This window comes from Sapajus apella, unplaced genomic scaffold (genome assembly GCF_009761245.1).
Source record: "Sapajus apella isolate SASKATOON/1434 unplaced genomic scaffold, GSC_monkey_1.0 scaffold66, whole genome shotgun sequence".
In the NCBI taxonomy this organism is placed as follows: domain Eukaryota; kingdom Metazoa; phylum Chordata; class Mammalia; order Primates; family Cebidae; genus Sapajus; species Sapajus apella.
Genome location: NW_022437006.1, coordinates 6,267,531 through 6,284,121, shown reverse-complemented (window position 1 = coordinate 6,284,121; position 16,591 = coordinate 6,267,531). Strand labels below are relative to the sequence as shown.

General features: G+C 45.1%; 1 protein-coding gene and 1 pseudogene across 10 annotated transcripts in view; one reads left to right on the top strand and one right to left on the bottom strand.

The window, feature by feature from the left end:
- Positions 1–994: 994 nt before the first annotated feature.
- On the bottom strand, positions 995–2,208 carry LOC116530403 (annotated as a pseudogene).
- Positions 2,209–9,602: 7,394 nt separating this feature from the next.
- The window catches only part of YAF2 (YY1 associated factor 2), an 83,563-nt gene continuing 76,574 nt past the window's right edge, over positions 9,603–16,591 (top strand). For 2 of the 10 annotated variants that reach the window (XR_004259972.1, XR_004259970.1), the window contains exons 1-3: positions 9,666–9,811; positions 10,237–10,362; positions 11,952–12,334. Coding sequence is in view for 4 of the 10 variants with exons in the window: in XM_032248478.1 (XP_032104369.1) it covers positions 9,786–9,811; positions 10,237–10,362; positions 11,952–12,201 (402 nt within the window). In the remaining 6 variants the exon portion in view is untranslated. Of the gene's footprint in view, positions 9,812–10,236; positions 10,363–11,951; positions 12,340–16,591 lie in introns of those variants that run through there. The other 8 variants (XM_032248466.1, XM_032248468.1, XM_032248478.1 and 5 more) reach the window with 7 other exon arrangements.

The following is a 16,591-nucleotide window of genomic DNA, read 5'->3' as shown; positions in this document are numbered from 1 at the left end:
GAGTTTCGCTCTTGTTACCCAGGCTGGAGTGCAATGGCGCGATCTCGGCTCACCGCAACCTCTGCCTCCTGGGTTCAGGCAATTCTCCTGCCTCAGCATCCTGAGTAGCTGGGATTACAGGCACGCGCCACCATGCCCAGCTAATTTTTGTATTTTTAGTAGAGACGGGGTTTCACCATGTTGACCAGGATGGTCTCGATCTCTTGACCTCGTGATCCACCCGCCTCGGCCTCCCAAAGTGCTGGGATTACAGGCTTGAGCCACCGCGCCCGGCCCCAGCTTTCTTTTAACATTATAAACATTATAGGTCAAGTTATTCTCTTTTTGACCCAGAGTTGTGATAGGAACCATCTGGCTACAAAGTGGTGGCAGATCTATGTCTGCCTTTGTGTTTTCTGGCCCCTCTCAACCTCTGGCTGTCACTTCTCTGTTCTTTCTCATTTTCTCCTTAACAGTCTATTCTAACTCCTATAAAATAGGAACTAAAAGTACTAACCTCATTGTTATGAGGTTTAAGAGAAGGCCTAGCACTAAGCCAGGCTCTCAGGAAAATTCAAACAACAGTTCCTCTTTGCCCTTCGGTATAGCTCCTTCTCATCTGTCATGAGCTGAGGAGCCACTGGACCTGTAAACCAACCACACAGGTAAGTCCACAGACCAGGTGAAGGCCTGGATGGCAAAATATATGGGCTCTGTGACTCCACTACTGACTTTGATGCTAAGGAAGGACTGACTTAGCAGTTCCAAGACCACTGAGCTCATGGTTCCCTGCGGCTGGTACCTCCATCATGCCCAGGGCCTGAGGAGGGGCCTCTCAGTTGCCGCTGCCACATTTGGAACCGTATGAGGGCTGCTCAGAGGCCAAAAACTGAGTGACCGGCCCCAGAGAGTTGATGGGAGATACTGACAAACCATTTGCAAAGTTAATGCCCTTTACTCTTAGGGAGAGCCTAGGCAAGGATAGCAGCTGGAAGGCGAAGCGCATACCTGACTCTCAGTAACAGTAGTGATCTGGCTTGAAGTGGCCATCACGGGACATGCCCAGGTACTGGGCTTGCTTCTCAGTCAGCTTGGTCAACTTTACGTTCAGCTTGCCCAGGTGGGCTTCCGCCACTGCCTCATCCAGCTTCTTGGGCAGGAAGTGAACCCCAATGGGGTACTTGTCTGGGTGGGTCCACAGCTCTGTCTGTGCCATCACCTGGTTGGCAAAGGAGCTTCTCATCATGAAGCTGGAGTGGCCCATGGCACAACCCAGATTGACAAGCCGACCCTTAGCCAGCAGGATGATATGGCACCCATTCTTTAGCTGGTACTGGCCCACCTGCGGCTTGATGTTCACCTTCTCCACAGCACTCTCGTTGAGCCACTTGATATCGATCTCCACATCAAAGTGTCCAGTGTTACATGCGATGGCATCATCCTTCATTTGCTCAAAGTGCTAGCCATGGATGATGTCAACACAGCCTGTGGTGGTGACAAAGATGCTGCTCTTCTGACAGGCCTCATCCATGGCGGTCACCTCATAGCCCTCCATGGCGGCCTGCAGTGCAATGATGGGGTCAATGTCGGTGATGATGACGGACTCTGAAACCCGGAGGGCCTGGGCACAGCCCTTGCCCATATCACCATAACCTGCTACCACCACTATCTTGCTGGCATCATCACGTCTGTGGCCCGCTTGATGCCATGTATGAGGGACTACGGGCAGCCATAGAGGTTGTCAAGCTTACTCTTGGTGACGGAGTCGACGTTGATGGCAAGCACTTTCAGGATCCCATTAGCCATCATCTTGTAGAGGCTGTGGACCCCGGTTGTGGTCTCCTCGAAGATGCCTCGGATGCGTGGCAGGACCTGCGGGTACTTGGTGTGGATGAGGTTGGTGAGGTTGACCCCGTCATCCAGAATCAAGTTGAGGGGCTCGTCCTTGAAGTACAGCATTTGCTCAAGGCACCACAGGCACTCCTGGTCCGTTTCGCCCTTCCAGGCATACACTGGAATGCCAGCCTTGGCAGTCGCGGCCTGGTCCTGGGTGGAGCTGTTGCAGCTGGACCACTGCACCGCAGCACCCAGGGGGACGAGGGTCTGAGTGAGGACGGCCGTCTCCACGTTCTAGTGCACGCAGCCAGCGAAGCGGGCGCCCTCCAGTGGCTCGGAGGCTGAGTACCGCTCACGCATGCGCATTAGGCCCGGCATCCAGTTCTCCTGGACCAGGCAGCCAGGTCTATGTCAGCGACTTTGCAGGGCAGTTTGTCAGATATGCTGGCGGCGCTGGTGATGGGCACGGGCGAAGAGTGCTGGGCCTCAGTCTGGGGACAGGCACTGGGCAGGTGGCGCCGGACAGGCGAAAGCTTTTTTTATATTTTACTTGACCTTTTATCATTTAGCAGCAAAACCTGAGTAGAAGGGATGTGAGATGATTTATAGACGTTAATTTTCCCACTTAGTATGAATATTTATGTTTTTCAGAAATATTAGTGTGTTTGATTAAAAGGCACTATCTCAGAACCCACTCGGAGCGTTAGGCAATTATGTAGTTTTTGTGTCAACTGCCTTTTGAAAATTCCCAGATGCCTTACTTACAACACATATCCAGCTTTAAGGGTTCCAGATAAGGATTGTGAACCAGGAGTATTATAACAAGGCACTGGCCATGTTAATTTACATACATATATATTTGCTGAACTTGACACTAATATTATGGGCTGAACTGTGTCTTTCCCTCCCTTCAAATTCATATGTTAAAGTCCTACCTCCCCAGTATCTTTTTAATTTAATTTTTATTTTTTCAATTTTACCTGTCTCTTTCTAGGAATTCCCCAGTATCTTAGAATGTGACTGTATTTGGAGTCTTTAAAGATGTGATTAAATTGAAATGTGGTCATTAGGGTAACCCTAATCCAATAACTAGTATCCTTATAAGAAGGAGAGGTTAGGACACAGACACACACACAGAGATGACCACGCGAGACAGAGAGCAAGACAGAGCAGGTCATCTCCAAGCCAAGGAGTGAGGACTCAGAAGAAATCACCCTGCTGACATCTTGACCTCAGACTTCTAGGTTTCAGAACTGTGAGCAAATAAATTTTTGTTCCTTCTACCTCCTAGTCTGCAGTACTTTGTTATGGTACCCTAGAAAACAAATACTGTACAACTGGTGATATATAACTTTTATAACTAACAAAATTAGATACCAGCCATCCAAACAAAAACCACACAAATCCATCTTTCAAAATGTGATTGGTTTTACCATTGTAGCTTACTATTATACTTGGAGTTGCTGCTCTCAGGGAAGGTTTGTAGCTTATTTCTCCCATAGGTACCCCATTTTCTTTCAAATTCCGGTTAATAAACAAGATGATACTTCTCCTTTCAGGTATTAGCTCCTGTTGCCTAATAACTATACACAACATTGATACATAGTTTTTATTGTTATTATGTTGACTAAAAGACTCAAAACTAACCAGAAGATCCAGGGTCTCTGAGATCCCGCTGTCAGTTTCCTTTTTTTATTTTTATTTTTTTGAGACGGTCTCACTCCGTTGCCCAGGCTGCAGTGCAGTGGAACTATCATAGCTCACTGCAGCCTTGACTTTCCAGGCTCAAGTGATCTTCCCACCTTAGCCTCCCAAGTAGCTGGGACTACAGATGTGCACCACCACACCAGGCTAACGTTTTTGTTTTTGTTTGCTTTTTGGCGGGGGGGGGGGGGGGGGGGGGGGGGTGAGGGGGGATGGAGTCTTGCTCTGTTGCCTAGGCTGAAGTGTAGTGGCGCGATCTTGCTCACTGCAACCTCCGCCTCCTGGGTTCAAGCAATTCTCCTGCCTCAGCCTCCTGAGTAGCTAGGACTACAGGCGCGTGCCACCACACCTGGCTAATTTTTTGTATTTTTAGTAGAGACGGGGTTTCCCTGTGTTAGCCAGGATGGTCTCGATCTCCTCACCTCATGATCCAGCCACCTTGGCCTCCCAAAATGCTGAGATTAGAGGCATGAGCCACCATGTCCAGCCTGTGTTTTTTATTTTTAGTAGAAATGAAGTCTCACTATGTTGCCCAGGCAGGTCTTGAACTCCTAAGCTCAAGAGATCCTCCTGCCTTGGCCTCTGAAAGTGCTGGGATTATATGTATGAACCACTGTACCTGGACCACACTGTCTCGATCTAAGACAGGCTCTCAATTTTTAAATTCATCTCCAGAGAGAAGAGATTACTGTTCATCTGTGCACAGGATCACACGCACAATTTCAGTACCTACTCCAGTCTCTCCTAGGAAGCATACTGGAATGGAAATGGATATTATTATATCAGTGGCCTAGGGATTACTTTGATTTTAATTTATTTATTTTATAGAGACATAGTCCCACCATGTTGCCTAGGCTGGAGTGCAGTGGTTATTCACAGGCATGATCCCACAGCTGATCAGCATGACATGAGTTTTTTTTTTTTTTGGTGATCACGGGGGAGTCTCGCTCTGTTGTCCAGGCTAGAGAGCAGTGGGGCTGTCTCAGCTCACTGCAACCTCCACCTCCCGGGTTCAAGCAAGTCTTCCTGCCTCAGCCTGCCAAGTAGCTGGGATTACAGGTGCCTGCCACCATGCCCAGCTAATTTTTGTATTTTTTAGTAAAGACAGGGTTTCACCATGCTGGCCAGTCTGGTCTTGAACTCCTGACTTCAGGTGATTGGCCCACCTCGGCCTCCCAAATGCTGTGATTATAGGTGTGAGTCACCGAGGCCCTGCACAGGAGTTTTAACCTGCTTAGTTTCTGACTTGGACTAGTTCACCTCTCCTTAGGCAACCTGGCGGCCCCTCACTCTTGGGGAGTCACCGTATTGATGGAGAACTTAGTGCGGATACCCGATTAGCATAGCACACCACAGCCCACAGCTCCTCGGTTCAAGCGATCCTCCCTGCCTCAGCTCTCAGCTTCCTCGGCAACTGGGAAAAGTAAAGATTACTTTACTTTTTTTTTTTTTTTTTTTTTTTTTTTTTTTGAGACAGAGCCTCATTCTGCCACGCAGGCTGGAGTGCAGTGGTGTGATCTTGGCTCACTGCAACCTCTGCTTCCTGGATTCAAGCGATCCTCTCACTTCAGCCTCCCAAGTAGTTGGGACTACAGGTGCATGGCACCATGCCAGGCTAATTTTTGTATTTTTTGTAGAGACAGGTTTCCTCATAACACCCAGGCTGGTTTTGAACTCCTGAGCTCAAGATATCCGCCCACCTCAGCCTTCCAAAGTATTGCGATTACAGGCATGAGCCACTGTGCTCGCCCTCATTTACCTTTTAAAAATTAAAGTAAAGCCAGACACAGTGGCTTACGCCTGGAATCCCAGCACGTTGGGAGGCTGAGGCAGGAGAATCGCTGGAGCCCAGGAGTTCAAAGCTGTAGTGACTTACGATTGCACCACCATACTCCAGCAGGGCAACAGAGTAAGACTGTCTCAAAAAAGGAAAAAAAGAAAAGTAAATTATCAGAAAATTTCAACACTTTATTGTTAAATTGTTAAAACGATGGTTAGTCTTTGAGTCACTTTACAAGTGACCCTAATGAATTACATTTCTAAAGTACTGAACTCTGTTAACGTATTGAAAAGACACCTGCTTGGGTAAGCACCTGGGCCACTCTAGTAATAAAAAGATCTTTATTCTCTACATCAGCCACTCTTACAGCTAGTAGAGAAACACTTTAGGAAAGATGTGACTTTTTGTGGTGAAATGGGAGGAGTAGCTCCTGTATTACTGTCTCCGTGAAAGCCTAGTAGAGGCAGAGTTTTTTTTTTTTTTTTTTAAGAGAAACACCAATAAGTGGGAGGCAGTTAGTATCGTGCAAGGGCATATCTGTGCTCCACAAAAAGTAGGTTCCTGGTTCATCGACAAGGATGTGCACAGTTGTAAAGTTCATTTTGAAGGATAAATGTTAATTCCGGCATTTACTGACCATCCACGTTATGCAATATGCTTAACAGTTTGTAAATTCCAATAGGAAAGAAAAAAATCTCATTCAAGAATTGTAACACAAGTGAATGCTGGGCGCGGTGGCGCGTGCCTGTAGTCCCAGCTATTTGGGAGGCTGAGGCTGGAGGATCTCTTGAGCCCAGGAGTTCTGGGCTATGCCGATCGTGTCCGCACTAAGTTCGGCATCAATATTATGACCTCCCAGGAGCGGGGGACCACCAGGTTGCCTAAAGAAGGGTGAACCGGCCCAGGTCGGAAACGGAGCAGGTCAAAACTCCTGTGCTGATCAGTAGTGGGATCGCGCCTGTGAATAGCCACTGCACTCCAGCCTGGGCAACATAGTGAGACCCCGTCTCTTTTTTTAAAACAACAACAACAGCAACAACAACAAAACCACAATTAAACTTATTGATTATTTATTTTAGAAACAGGGTCTTGCTATGTTGCTTAGGCTGGTATCGAACTCCTGGGCTCAAATTATCTTCCTGCCTCAACATCCCAAGTGGTTGGGAAAACAGGTGCACGCTAACCTGGCTATAAGTAGATATATTTATTCTCAGAATATTTATTGAGTACCCACTATGTATCACACTGTTCTTGGGGGCTGGAGACACAGCAATAAAGACAACAAAAGTTCGGGCCAGACATGGTGGCTCATGCCGCTAATCCCAGCACTTTGGGAGTCAGAGTCGGGTGGATCACTTGAGGTCAGAAGTTCGAGACTAGCTGGGCCAACACAGTGAAACCCTGTCTCTGAGAAAGGAAAGAAAAGAAAAAAAACAAACAAAAGTTCTTGTCCTTTTTGTTCATGATTCAGAGGTGCTGCTTACTTTCCAGTGATGGAGGTTATAATCTAGTGAAATGGTGATTTGCAGCCTGGCGGATTTTTTTTAAGAGTGCTTGATTTAGCTTGCTTTTTAAAAAATACATTGTTGCCATCACTTTTGCAAGTAGAGCAGTTCTTGTCAGTCTTTTTGAAGATCCATCCGGTTCAGGAATTTAAAACCATCACAATGCCTTAGGCTTGTAAGGGACCTTAGTTGTGGTAATAGTTTTAACTCCTTTATTTTACATATGAAAAAAAAGACACTTAACTGAGTTTACCCACCGCAATACTGAGAGGTTAAAGACCAGGCCTTAAATCTCGTTCTCTTGTATAGGTTCCTCAACCATACTCCTCACGGTTTCTGGGTTTCTGAATTCGGGTCTGAATCATCAGAAGCTACATTTGCAAAAACTTCAGAGAGCAAAATAAGTTTAGAGACTGCTGTAAATGCGGTGATTTGGTTAATCAGAAAGAAGGCGTGGTGAAAGACGAATAGGATACTTGAGCTCTAACCCTAGTCTGCTCATTAAAGAAAAACCATTTAACCTGGGCCCTAACTTCCTTGTCTTTAAAAGGAAGGGCTAGACCACGGATTTACAATGGCTCGACTTAACGATTTTTTCTACTTTACGATGGGTTTAACCGGTGTATTAAATGCATTTTCGATTTACGAATTTTTTTTTTTTTTTTTGAGACGGAGTCTCGCTCTGTCGCCAGGCGCGATCTCGACTCACTGCAACCTCCGCCTCCCGGTTTTGAGCCATTCTTCTGCCTCAGGCTCCTGAGTAGCTGGGACTACAGGCGCGCGCCACCACACCAAAGCTAATTTTTGTATTTTTAGTAGAGAAGGGGTTTCACCATGTTGGCCAGGATGGTCTCGATCTCTCCTCGTGATTCGCCGCCTTCGGCCTCCCAAGTGCTGGGATTACAGGCGTGAGCCACCGCGCCCGGCGATTTTCGATATTTTTTATTTAAAATGGATTTATCGGGAAGCATCCCCATTCTAAATCGAAGAGCATCTGCAGTTGATGAGACCATGTGCATAGTACTTTGAGTACGCATAGTACTTTGAGTATGCACTTTATAAATCCCTGTACTTTGTAAATGCATATTACGTACAGGGGTTTACAAAGTGCCTGGCACATAGCGCTTAAAAAAAGGTTATTTAGAGACGCAGTCTCGCTCTGTAGCCCAGACTGGAGTGCAGTGGCGTGATCTAGGCTCACTGTAACCTCCACCTCCCCGATTCAAGCAATTCTCCTGCCTCAACCTCCCGAGTAGCTGGGATTACAGGTGCCTGCCACCAGCCACCATGCCAGACTAATTTTTTTTTTTTTTTTTCCAGTAGAGACGGGGGTTTCACCGTGTTGGCTGGAACGCCTGACCTCAGGTGATCTACCCGCCTCGGCCTCCCAAAGTGCTGGGATTATGCGCTTGAGCCACCGCACCCGGCCAAAAAAAAAAAATGTTACTTTATTATTAATCGCACAACAACTTCATATATATGCCATTCAGAATATGAAAGAGTTGAGAATTACAGAAATTAAGTAATACTTCCAAAGTCTATAAGCTGCGAAACAGGGGAAGCAGGCTGAGAACCCTGGACTTCTGACTGCACTATTTCCTTTGCAGTGTAGCTATAAAATTATCATTTTACATGAATTCGGACTTGATATAAACCTAGAAATATGCAAACAGAACAGTTAAAGAGGGATATACTTCATGCAGAAGTAACCCATGTGCATGAAAGAAGGGTTCTGGTAAGAGAAAGAATGAGTTTAATCTGCAGGTTTTTGTCAAGCGGTAGCTTTTCTTATGGTAGAGGGATGCAGAGGTAGGGGAAATGTGTGAAGCCTTTGAATGCCAGGCTAAGGAGTGTGGGAGTCGTTAGCAGTTCTTGATGAGAGTTGTGGCATAGTATAAACAGCATTTTATTATTAATCTGGTTGTGGATTACTTGATAGATTGGGGAGGTGGAAGTGGAGCTTCAGAGACCAGTTAGATGGCTGTTGCTATAGTCTAGAGTATGAGGATCTTTCGTATGTTGCGGTAAAGAGACCTGGGAAAGTGTTGTTTTGTTAGCAGACATCCTTGAAGGCACATGCAAATTCCTTATATTTAAAAAGGCCTTATGAGTATGTACTCGGTTTCTTTTAAAAGCAGCTACTGCAGAGGCCTGAGAGGCCAAAAGGGCGCGTTTGAAATTAAAGCAGAGTTAGACTTCTGACTTTGTAATTTTTTGATTATGTAGCCTAGAGGAAGTCACCTAACCTCTCTTGAGTCTAGGTTTCGATTCCTCTAAGTTAGGGGTGATAATCCTTACTTGTTAGATCAACTGTGTGCATAAACCAGACAGTGCTTTAAGGCACCTAGCAATGGCGCTGCGTGTTGGTTCACGCCTTCCCCCTGGTATCTCGCAGGCGGGGGCTGAGTAGCCGAGGACTGCAGAGGCCAGGAAAGTCGTTCCATCTAGAGACCCCCGGCTGGCACTTCCGTCCAGCCCTGGACAGGCCTCCGAACGCCGACCGGCCCCACCTTGGACCAAGCTTCGCACGGGATGACGGAGCATTCCCTGCCAGTCGGTGGGGCAGACGTTTTCCTTTTCAGGCGGGCTCTGGAGCGCGCGGCAGTCCCTGGCAGCCCAGGATGCCGAGGGTGGGTGGGGGAACAGCGCGGAGAGGCGGCGCCTGCGGCCAAGGCCGCCGCGGCCACCCCCGCACGGCTCGCCGGCGAACTCGCCGCGGGTGCTGGGCCGCGCTGGCCGCGTTTGAAGTCTCCGGCGCGGCCGCTGGTTGGCCGGCGCGGGTCACGTGCGCCCAGGCAGGAGTTTCCCCGACAGCTGGAGGCTGCGTGGGATCCGGCGGCGGCTCCGAAGCGCGGCGGTGCGGCCTTCCCCGCCCCCTCCCTCTCTCCTCCCCCGCCCGCTTCCGCCCGGCTTATTATCCTCCTTATTGACAAACAGAGCGGCCGCAGCGGCGACTCTCGGCGTGTGTTGATAGCCAAGCCATGGGAGACAAGAAGAGCCCCACCAGGTAACAGCGCCCGGGCCCAGGGGCCCGGACTGTGCGGGCGGCAGGGCCCTGCCGCCGGGCTTCGGGTGGCCGCCTCGCTCGCCGCCCGGGCACCGGGGCGAGGACGGGGGCGGCGCCGCTGCTGAACGAGTGCTGCCGCGTGAGGGGGCCGGCGCCGGCCGCCCCACAATGGAGCCGCGATGGCGGCAGCGGCCGGAGCGGCAGCCCAGAGGGGCTGTGGCGGCGGCAACTGCGGCCGCGCTCGCGCCCTGCCTCTTCCTGACTCCCTTCCCCCGTCGAGCCGGAGCGCGGCGTGCCGGGGGCCCGCGGGGCGGGGGTCGCGGAATTGGGGCGGGGGGCGGGGCGGGGGCGGCCGTGGGACCCGGGCGCCTGGCGCGGCCTGCTGGTGACCCCGCGCCGGGTCGTGTCCGGGTTGTGTCCTGCAGGCCGAAGCGGCAGCCGAAGCCGTCCTCGGATGAGGGTTATTGGGACTGTAGCGTCTGCACCTTCCGGAACAGCGCGGAGGCCTTCAAGTGCATGATGTGCGATGTGCGGAAGGGCACCTCCACTCGGTGAGTCCCGGGCCTGCCCCGCGTGCCGCCGGCGCGGCGGGGTGGCGACCGGAGAACGCCCCTGCGGCTGCCGCCCCCTCCCATGGCAATCGCAGACCCGGCGGGAGGAGGCGAGACGGAGGTGGTGGCTGCGATAGGAACTGGGTCACATTGATCGCGACCCAGGCGATGGTTTGTGGTGAGGGATAATTGAAGAGGCTGTAACGTTTTTTGCTGCCAAGAGAGAATAAATTATTTAAGGGAGGCATTAGCTACTGCGATTTAATTCGTATCGCTAGGTGTAATGCCCCTCTCCCCACTCCGGGTATAAAAATGTTGGCTGCATTGTGTAGGGATCAAGGAAAACCCATAAAATCCTCTTTTAGGAGCAAAGGATGTAATTTAATTTCGTTCCTCAAAAAAAAAAAAAAAGTACCTGATTACAGAATACACAATATATTAAACTTCTTTTTCTATATAGACGTCTGGAAGGGTCAGATCAAGGTATTTAGTGTTTTTTATTCCAGTTCTCTAATATTTTATAAATAAGTAGTTGGAGATGAGCCCAGTCACAGGAACAGATTTTTACTGAAAGTATCTGTGTATCTTTAGTTTGATTAAATGGCAGTCTCTTAGACAAATGAGATGAAAAGATATCTATTTTCAGACTTTATTTTATTGTAAGCTTGCAGTATAATAACTCTTTTAAGAAACGACTTTGAATTAAGTGGATAAAGAAAATCAGGAAATTCAGTCAGCGGCATTCTGAATCTGTCAGCACTTAGTTATCGAGCTCCTTGATTTTTATAGGAAGGTACCTTTTGAATTAAATATAATCATGTGATTTATTACTTAATATTTAGAGAAGATACTTAATCGTATTTAATATTTAGAGAAGATACAAAATCCATTAGAAACTATAACAATAAGCATATTAATCTCTTACTGTTGCTTTAAAAAAGAGGGCATATATAATATTGACATATAAAAATATTCAGTAGATATTAGTTTTCTAAAAAATGAGATATCTTGATTTTTTAAAACACTGTTTACAGAATTTTATTAAGTTTAAAATTTAGAGACAGGAATAGTTGACAATAACGTATTTGAAAATTTTCTTAGTGAAGTTCGTTGCTTTTGACATGCTTGCTTTTTGTAAATTATTTGCTTTTTGTATATTCCCACAATGAGTAAAATATTTTGTACATTTTTCATATTAAAAAGGAAACTTTCAAACATATGCTAAATTTAAGAAATTACAACAGAACACTCCAAAAAGAAAAAGGTATTTGCTAAGGTGATTGTGGTTACTATTTTTGGACCCGTGATTTGTGATTTAAGTATTTTGAAAAACTGCATCTTCATGTCTGTAAGGTTGGAGTTGGTTTAGAGTATATTTGTATGTCTATGTTAGTATTTTGGGCTTTTTAAAATGCTCAATAAGCAATTTTTAGAAAATTTGTTTCTTGGAGGCAGGAACCTTAAAGGATAGACTATTATAATCTTAATCTCTGGTACTATATATTATTGCTTTTTGTTGTTCCCTCTCTATTTTCTTGTAGCCATTAGAAAAATACTGAAACTAGAAGAGCCTATATGTTTATTTGCAGGGACAGCAAGGAAGGGGGGAAGCTGGTGTCCTACTCCACAGCCAGTCTTGGGGTTAGAGGAACCCCGAGAAATAGAGTAGGTGGTGGCAGCTCAGAAGAGAAGAAACAGGCCGAATACCTGGCACCTGGAAGAAGAAGGAATATAGTACGCAGGGGAGTTGGCCCAGGACAGAGAAGTGGGCCTAGTTTAAGAGGCTTGAGGCCCACATGGGGGCCCCTGACATTTTTTTTTTTTTACCGGTACATCTGAGCTCTTGTAGATCCAATTTTTAGTGGTGGAAACATTACTTGAGGAGAACTCAGAGAAGCATTGTCATTTGGATTGAAACTGAAGAGGCTCTGGGCAACTCACCAGAAATCTAAGGGACACTGTGTTCCTGAAAGTAAGTGTTCTACACTACGACCCTCTCAGCTTCTTCCTTCCTCTCTCTGAATTATCTCTTCTCTTTTGATATTGGCTCTAAGTTAAACCGAAGAGCTCTAATTTCTCTGTTATCTGTTATTTTCCTAGTGGTTTCTGAAATTCAGGGTGGAATCCATGTTTGTATAGAACAGTTAAACAGAGTATTGTTAATAGAGAAGATGTTGATTACATCACAGAATATTAATTTTTTTCCTCTCTGGTCATGTTAGAAAAACAATATTAAAGGACTGCAGAATGCTACTGAGAAGCAAGTTTCAGTAGTTGGAAGGAATGATTCTCGATAATTAACATGTTAATTAACAGGGTAATTTCCAGAGTAAGGTTGGCAAGTACTAAAGCTGGGACTGGATAGCTGCAGAGCAGAAGGATGCAGTTTGCTAATGATTTGTTTGTGTGACCCACAGATGGGATTTGAATCCTTTGGGTCAGAATGACCTTTGAACTGATTCTGCCTCATTGTCAAATGTGAGGCCAAATCTAAATCATTCTAGACATTCAAAAAACATTTTTCTGTTTAAACCTGCAGAGAAGATTGAGTCCTTGTTCTACCTTTACATTTTTTTTTCCCTTTCCTTTCTTCTTTTTTGTGGTAGGATCTCATTCTGTTGCCCAGGCTGGGTTCTGTGCCACCATCCAGGCTTATTGTATCTTGAATCCCAGGCTCAAGGGATCCTCCCACCTCAGACTCCTGCGTAGCTGGAACTACAGATGCACACCACCATGTGTGGCTAATTTTCTTACATTTTTGCAGAGATGGTGGATTTCTCTATGTTGCCTAGGCTAGTCTCAAACTCCTGAGCTCAATTGATCCTCCCTCCTTGACCTCCCAAAGAGTTCGGATTATAGATGTGAGCCACCATGCTGACCCCTTTAAAGTCTTTATCAAAAATATACTTTTTTTCTTTAAAGAATATTAAGTTCAAATTCTTGCTGCAACAGAAGCTCATTTTTTTGGCTATATCCATGGTAGGTCATGTCTTTCTGTAGGATAAAGTTACATTTGTGGCATGTATTTCAAAATAAAACTTGATTTGTTGTAGTTTCAATTCCTCAATTTTTAATTTTTAGATTCTGGGGTACATGTGCATGTTTGTTACTTGGGTATATTGCAGACTGGTGAGATTGGCCTTCTAGTGTACCCATTACTCAAATAGTGAACATTATACCCAACAGGTAATTTTTCAACCTCTCACTCCAAAACTTCTTACATTGTGCTTTTGTGTGAGAAACAGTAAATGTCAAACTGATAGAAAAAATTTTAAAGGTAAGAAAATACCGTGGTGACAAATTATTTTCAAGATGCTACACAGTCTTTGTATCTGAAGTTTCTTAAAAGACAAGAAATGTCTCAGATATAAACCCAAGAAAATTTAGGAAATTAAAGATCATTCTTGGCTGGGCCCAGTGGCTCATACCTGTAAGCCCAGCACTTTGGGAGGCTGAGACAGGAGAATTTCTTAAGGACAGGAGTTTGAGACCAACCTGGGCAACACAGTGAGACCTCGTCTCTACTAAAAATAAAAAATAGCTGGGTGTGATGGTGCATGACTGTTGTCCCAGCTACTCAGGAGGCTGAAGTGGGAGGATCCCTTGAGCCCTGGAGTTCAAGGTTGCCGTGAGCTGTGATCACCCCGCTACACTCCAGCCTGGGCAGCAGAGTGAGACCCTCTCTCAAGAAAACCAAAACCAAAACCAAAAACATTATGAATCATCAGAGAAAACGAGATATTAAATATTAAAAATATTCTGTATGAGGGTGATGATCAATGTATGATGATTAAATTAAGACTAGTATCTTATTGCTACTTCACCTAGGAATAAAGAGTTACTTTATCGCTTAATTCAGATAGAAAATATTTAGAAATAAAAAAGATAGAACCATTGGTTTGGGTTTTAAACTGTGGTCTAAATGGGAACCTATTAATAAACAATACCTAGTTTATACCAGGCATCCAAATGTAACAGGTAATGTTACATTTTCTTAGAGTATATTATAACAGTCCTTTAGGTTTCTCATAGGTGTTATTTTAGAGAGCTGTGAAAAAGACTTTACATAGTAGAAAGAGTGCTAGGTGTTATACTAGTATGAGTTTGGTAACCTGCGTTCATATTTCATATCAACCATTTCAATATTCAGCATTTAGCAAATGTTTATTGAGCATCTTATATAAGGGCTGAGTTGGGTACTGGACATACGGTGGTGAGTAAAATGCATTTTTTTTTTGTTTGTTTCTTTAGAATTTTATGGTTTTGCAAGTCAAAACCACTTTGGACTGTACCAAGCTCTATATGTGAGGTTTGGTATTAGATCTTTCCTTACGTGTAGGCTGAAGATGTGAAATTTCTTCATTAAAAAATACGTTGTATGTAATTGAAAACAGCATTATAATTAGGTAAAAAGAACGAGTTATTTCAGCTCCTGTAACAAGTGAACCATAAAATTCACATTGTGAAGGAAGCTTAAACCAACTATCATCTGATAAAAATCTTTTCAGTGTTGTTGTCTTGCCATACTTGCCTTCTGTCTTCAAATTTGAGGTTTGACACTGATTCTCCTAGACTTTTGGTGTAGGAATGGGAGAAAAAATTGAGAACCATCTACGTAAGTCCTTTTTTTTTTTTTTTGAGACGGAGTCTCACTCTTGTTACCCAGGCTGGAGTGCAATGGCGCGATCTCGGCTCACCGCAACCTCCGTCTCCTGGGTTCAGGCAATTCTCCTGCCTCAGCCTCCTGAGTAGCTGGGATTACAGGCACACGCCACCATGCCCAGCTGAATTTTTGTATTTGTAGTAGAGACGGGGTTTCACCATGTTGACCAGGATGGTCTCGATCTCTTGACCTCGTGATCCACCCGCCTCGGCCTCCCAAAGTGCTGGGATTACAGGCTTGAGCCACCGCGCCCGGCCGTAAGTCCTTTTTAATGAAATGCATGGTTCCTGAGTCGCCTCCTATCTATCTGAGGAGCCTTTCTAGCAACCATTTAGTTGTTCAGAGACTTCTTATTCTAGGAGGTTTCTTGATTGTCTTTGTCCTCCCTTTATGTTAGAGGACTCATGCTGGTTAATTGTTTATGGGTAAATTTTGCAAGTAATTAGTGTTTGAATAGTCTGGATATCAGAGTGGTTTTCAAAATGTAGTCTAAGTGACACCAAGAGTCCCTGAGATCTTTTTAGTTAGTCTGTGAGGTTCAAACTGTTTTTATAATAATTTTAAGATGTATTTGCCTTTTTCACTGTGATGATGCAGAGGCAATGGTGGGTAAAACTGCCAGCACCTTAGCATGAATCAAAGTGGTGGCACCAAATTGCTATCTTCATTGTAATATTCACCAGCACGTCCATGCATGCAGTAAGAATAATGCCAGTTCGAATTAAGAGTATCCTTGATGAAGCAGTAAAATTTACTAATTTTATTACATCTCATGCAGTTTTAAATATTGTCTGACAAAATGGGAACTACACATAAAGGACTTCTACTGTATACTTAAGTATAGTGGTTAAGGGAACGCACATGTGTAGTTTGTTTTGCAAGCAGAACTAGTCTTTTTTTTTTTTTTATAGAATATCATTTTTACTTGAAAGACTACCTGACAAACTACAGTTATTCAGACTTGGATATTTAGCATATATTTTCTTAAAAATGAATATATTCAAGAAATACATCACTTCAAGGAAAGCACTTGATAGTATATGTTGCCAGTGATAATCATTCAAGTGAAATTAGAATTTTTGAAAATTTGTAGCAACAATGAGCTTTAGAGCTTCTGTGTATAATAAGTACTTTTCTGAGAAGATTAGTGGTGATATCAATGAATATAATTTCTGATATTTTACCATGAAATGTGTCAACATTTGGAAGATACGCATAACTCAGCAAGGAAATGGTTCCTAGTTACCGATAAATGATTTTACAAAACCGTCATGGATAATTCATTCCAAGTACAAAATACTAGTGGATTTTTTTTTTTTTTTTGAGACGGAGTTTCGCTCTTGTTACCCAGGCTGGAGTGCAATGGCGCGATCTCGGCTCACCGCAACCTCCGCCTCCTGGGTTCAGGCAATTCTCCTGCCTCAGCCTCCTGAGTAGCTGGGATTACAGGCACACGCCACCATGCCCAGCTGAATTTTTGTATTTGTAGTAGAGACGGGGTTTCACCATGTTGACCAGGATGGTCTCGATCTCTTGACCTCGTGATCCACCCGCCTCGGCCTCCCT